The 5,368-nt window shown below is 43.3% G+C and overlaps 1 protein-coding gene across 2 annotated transcripts; it reads left to right on the forward strand.

The window, feature by feature from the left end:
• The first annotated feature begins 2,075 nt into the window (after positions 1–2,075).
• LOC127749492 (uncharacterized) lies at positions 2,076–5,362 on the forward strand. Of its 2 annotated transcripts, XM_052267760.1 has the most exons (3): positions 2,077–2,417; positions 2,508–2,756; positions 2,854–5,362. In XM_052267760.1, the coding sequence occupies exons 2-3, from the start codon at positions 2,517–2,519 to the stop codon at positions 5,251–5,253; spliced, it is 2,640 nt and encodes an 879-aa protein (XP_052123720.1). In that variant the 5' UTR covers positions 2,077–2,417; positions 2,508–2,516; the 3' UTR covers positions 5,254–5,362. The 2 variants fall into 2 exon arrangements, with proteins under 2 accessions (XP_052123721.1, XP_052123720.1); XM_052267761.1 differs by having other exon boundaries at positions 2,076–2,756.
• Positions 5,363–5,368: the final 6 nt, after the last annotated feature.

Below are 5,368 nucleotides of genomic sequence, written 5' to 3' on the forward strand. Positions count from 1 at the left end.
GCACTTGCGACGCACTCGCGACGCACTCGCCCCGCACTCGGGGCGCACTCGGGGTGCACTCGCACCGCACTCGTTCTGCCCTCGGGCCGCACTCGCACCGCACTCGCAACGCACTCGATGCCGCACTCGAATTGCACTCGAGTTGCACTCGCGCTGCACTCGCACCGCACTCGTTTCATTTTTATAGGGGATGTCAGGGAGCCGTCACCCTCAGAGGGGGCGGGGCAATAGCGGCAGTGTAGCGGCACCCGGAGGGGCACCCGCGCCGCCGGCACGAATGGAAAATTGCCAATAAAAAACAATTAATGGGAAAAAGATTACATGCGCGCTGTCGGCGCGGCGGCGGCAGCGTTTTGCTCGCGCATTCCATTTGTTTTGATTTTGTTTCCCCGATATGTGTTGTTTTCATTCTGGTCGCCCGCAGGATGGGTCACACCCTCTGTGTATTCCTGCGCAGTTGCACTTGCATGCAACATCGCGTGTTAATAACACTGATTCTTCCATTGGGTTTTTCACGTCTCAACGTCTCAATTTTGAAGATATGGCTGGTACAAAACCGGGGACTGCTTCTCAGTAACGAATGAATAGTGGTGCGTGTCCTACTCTACTTCAAATCTGTCCCCTTTTCTCCTCTCCCGGTGCTTGCTGCTTCCCCCCTTTGCCTCGTCCTGTCTATCTCGCTGCGCCTGCCTGCTGACTTCCCGGTCATTTTGTCGTTTGGTAATTTCAATGATTAACTCAACGAATGCCCTGCGGACGGTTACGCGTGCGCGCGCTGCGTCTGGCTGGGGCGGGGCGAGGTGGGGCGGTTGTAGCCGACCGTGGTGGACCAAGAGCACCAGAGCACCACCCACAACCGCCTCGGCTCGCCCGTTCTCCATACGCGCGATGCTCCCGATACCTTTGTCACGCCGAACGGCGTAAACACAGAGGGACGCTACGCAACGTTCCCACGTGTGCGGGCGGCCCCGCCCCGCCCCGCCCCGCGCGGACGTCACCCTGACGTTATCGCCCCTCGTCGCTCTCGCCCGCTGCTGTTCTGCCCGCGAGCGACATTTGCATGCTATTTCCTGATGATGTGCGGACGGGCGACGACGGGCGGCGTACAGAGCGGCGTTTGCGTCGTGTCTTGTATGGCGGTGGTGTCGTCGCATTTGGGTCATTTATTTTACGATCGGGCCACGATCTGCGTCACGAAACACAACGCTCACACAACGAAGAGTGCCATTTTCAAAGCTTACCCCCTGACTCACGGTAAAAATACCAAAGTCGTAGTCCAAGTTTTGTTATACCGTGACTTGTTTACTTGGGTTATGTACTTCTGCCTTTTGAAACCGCTGGGCTCTCATGGCCGTGACCCGCGGCCAGCAGAAAAGTGTGAGATGCGTTTCTTTGTCGCTCTCCTTTCGTCAGGGCCCCAGTCAGGGACGGTTTTGAGGGCGCCTCTCTGCGGCAAACCCACGCGTGCCACCGCCGCTTCGGCCCGTCCTGTTGTGGGTAATTCTACCTGAAGTGATCAAATCAGAAACGCGCAAGGTCACAGTTTGTGTTAAAACTGTTATAAATAGGTTTATCTGACCAAAAAACGAAAACCATTTTGAGGATTTGCCCCGGAAATGACGAGGAACGAAATAAGAAAGAGGTAAAATGGGCGGCCCGCAGTGCGTCCCTGTCGCCCTTTTTCTGTCACTGTCGCCAAACTACTCGTCTCAGCACAAATTTGAGGGTAGCGTCGGAAAGTGCATGAAATTTCCTACAAGGTGATTATTTTTATCATTTTTACAAGATCTAAAATACATTTGAAAATGCCGATTGAAACATTCAAAACGACATCAAATTTGTAATCGTGGATCAATTTTTGAGTTACACCAATCAAAAAATGCGTCAGTCCTCAAAGAAAACACGTGCAAAAAGATAGGGAGGTGTTTTTTGATACTCCCGAAATATTAAAGATTTAGTGACTTTCGACGTGGATCGGGGACGCCTTCTGCTCGTCGGCCATGACAGGAGCGGTCGTCGCCAAACCAGGGCTGCGCGCGAGGCTACACACACTGCGCCGGCTGTTGATAAACACAATAGGCTTCGTCCAGCAATTATAATTTTGCTGCTAGTGCATTTGTGTGGTGATTTGATTGGAAACGAATTTATTTCGGATTATTTGGTGCTGATTTTGTTTTCCGTGATGGTCTATTTTTGTTGTCTCTTTTTTATCGTCCAAAGTAAGTTGCAATGCCAAGTTGCGGTTATGTTTCCCAGTGTACGTTTGGTGAAGTTTTACATATATTCTTTCAGAATGTCATAATTCATTTGTATGTATTGTTCTAGACTTTCCCAAATCTTGATTTTTCCTGACTGTGTTCTGGTGGAGTGAAGGTGTGGAACCGGTGATAATACCAACAATCTACAGAGTCGTGAAGGTACCTTTATTTGTAATGATGCTATTGTTTTCTGTAACCAAGCTTGAAGTTATGCCCTAATACATTCACTTATATTTCTCTCTTTTTAAGGTTTATACTATGTCTCAAACTGTGTGCTCTATTGGGAAAGCTGCTGTGGACAACATTGTCTGTACTGAAAATGACTACTCACGAGATAAACTTACTCCAGAAGAGTTACGTTTGCTTCGTTTAAGGACGGGCTCTAAGAAGAGAATAAGTGTCTTATGTAAGGCTCATGCCATAAATTATCTTTGGTCTTATGCAGCTAAGCAGGACCAATGCTGTGACCCGTTTCTAACCCATAGCAAGAAAAACAAAGTGAGTATAAATTAGCAAAGAACAAGTAGTCTGCATAGTTGTGGTAAACATACTTTTGTGTCACATATACCTATTAATGTAAATTCTTTTTTTCCAGGTGATACGAAGCGGAATAGAGTTTGAGATCAAGTTGGACCACAGAGATAAGGCAAAACTGCTCAATCTTGATCCTCCAGTAGACCTTATTCCAGGGAAAAGGCTGTGTATCTCATGCAAAATCTCACTGCTTAAAAAATTTAAAACAAATGGAATAGATGCACCTTCTGATATGCAGTCATCACCAAGCCAATCATCATCCACATCTGCCTCTGTACCTTCTCAGACTGTTCAGGAAGATCAGCATCCGCAACCACATAAACAGCCAAGTCCTGATTATATACACAACTCTCAGTCATGTTTGGAAAATTTAAATAATTGGCTTAAGTCAAATGGTGAAGAGGAAATAGATTTCCAAAAGCTCATCAAGCAAAAGACCTACTTAGTGCAGCAGTTGGACAAAGTAAATAGGGTGTTAAAAGTTTGTGCAAGTGTTGATGAAAGTGATACAAGTTCAGTTTCAAATTGGTATGAAAAATCAGTATTATACGATGAATTTGTTTATCAGTTACAAGAATATATTAAATCAAGTAAAAGCAAAGCTGATCACATTCATGCTTTAAGTGTCCTGCCTAGAAGTCTTTCTGTTGAAGAAATAAAGGCAAAGTTTCCTTCAGTTTCAAATAGACTTGCAAGAAGAACACAGGAACTCATTGATAAAACAGGTATTTTATGTACACCTAACAAGAAAATAGGGAGGCCAACAAGTACAGAGACCGTTCAACTAGTAACTGATTTTTATTTAAGACAAGATGTGTCAAAAGAGCAGGTCGGCAAAAATCAAGTAATTAGTATTAAAGGGAGTGACGGTAAGAGAGTGAGAAAACAGAAGAGGCTGCTCCTAGGAAATATTGTACATTTGCATCAAGAGTTCATGAAGGAATTTCCCAATTGTGAAATATCTTTTCCCAAATTTGCACAACTTCGCCCCAAGGAGTGTGTGCTTGTGTCTTCTAGTGGAGTGCATAATGTGTGTGTGTGTGTTCACCATGAGAACCCAGAACTAATGTTCCATGGTGCACGTTTGAAAAATATGACCCTTTTCAAAAGATCAACTGATTGTTTAAAAATATTAATGTGTTCTCCACCTTCGGTTGATTGTAATCTGAGAACATGTAAGGAGTGCTGTGGTAAGAGTAGTGAACTTCGTGACCAATTGTTGCCCTTATTTGATCAAAGTTTTATTGAGGATGTGACCTTTAACCAATGGGAGAATACTGACCGAGCCAACTTAGTGACAATCACCTGTTCTGTTGAAGAATTTGTTGAGCGCTTCATTAATCAGTTACAAGAACTAATCCCGCATCACTTCATTTTTAAAACCCAAGCTGAATATTTCCGGTCACTGCAAGCAAATCTGGATGAAGGAGAAATTCTGGTGGTTGGTGATTTTGCAGAAAATTACTCCTTTGATGTTCAAGATGAGGTGTATGCTTACTATTTTGGTTCCAAAAAGCAATGCACAATCCACCCATTTAGTGTTTATTTTAAGGGCTCTGAAACTGATGAGAAGAAGCAATATTCATTTGCTGTCATTTCAGATTGCATGGAGCATAATTCAGTAACATTTTATACTTTCCAAAAAAAACTTATTGACCACTTAAAAGAGAAGTATAATATTGAAAAAATATATTATTTTTCTGATGGTTGTGGGGGCCAATACAAGAATAGAAAAATGGCTGCTAATTTATGTTATCATGAGAGAGATTTTGGAATTAAAGCAGAATGGAACTTTTTTGCCACTGCCCACGGCAAGTCTGCTTGTGATGGTATTGGAGGTTCAATTAAAAGACGTGCCTCTGAATTTGCTATGGTGAACAAAGACCCTGGTGCTCAAATCACAACAGCATATAAGTTATATGAATGGTGCCTAAAGAATGAGAATAAAATCCATCCCTTGTGGGTTTCTAAGGCTGAAGTAGGCCTAAAAGCTGAGTTTCTTGCTGTCAGATATGAGGGAGCCCTCCCCATTGATGGAATACAATCAATACATCAAATTACTCCAGAAGGGGAAAATTTTGTTATCCTGAAAAGGTATTCTGCTGCTCTACATGGTGAGAGAAGAGAAATATCAAGAGCTGAAGAGGGTGTCAGTTGGGAAAATATTAGAGGATTTGTCATATTTTGGGACAAAAGGGAACCAAAGTGGTACCTGGGAACTGTTCAAGAAAAACATGAAGATACTGCAAGTCTTTCCATTGAGAAACTACAGTTGAAAGAAAATAGAAAATATGATTATGAATATCCTGATAATGAAAGTTCAACCATCTATCAAGCAGATTGTGTATTAATTTTGCCAGAAACAACAATTATGGCAAAAGGCACACTGGTCAGGATTAAAGCAGCTGAATCTAAAGTAGCAGATGCTGTTCTCAAGAAAAAAACTTTGAGTGTCTCTTGACTTGTCGTTACTGTGATTACTGTACCTTGTTTTCCTCGAGTGGTAACAGCAGTGATTTATATTTGTGATTTTGATCAGTGATTTTACTGTTTATATACAGGAATAAGTAAATAAT

This window comes from Frankliniella occidentalis, unplaced genomic scaffold (genome assembly GCF_000697945.3).
Source record: "Frankliniella occidentalis isolate FOCC.00 unplaced genomic scaffold, Focc_3.1 Scaffold58, whole genome shotgun sequence".
Lineage (NCBI taxonomy): Eukaryota > Metazoa > Arthropoda > Insecta > Thysanoptera > Thripidae > Frankliniella > Frankliniella occidentalis.

What these genes read in the sequence shown, in the direction of transcription:
- LOC127749492 (XM_052267761.1), top strand. Translation starts at nt 2,517, where the DNA reads ATGTCTCAAACTGTGTGCTCTATTGGGAAAGCTGCTGTGGACAACATT. An exon ending in CCCATAGCAAGAAAAACAAA is followed by an intron (nt 2,757 to 2,853) that starts GTGAGTATAAAT and finishes CTTTTTTTCCAG; the next exon opens with GTGATACGAAGCGGAATAGA.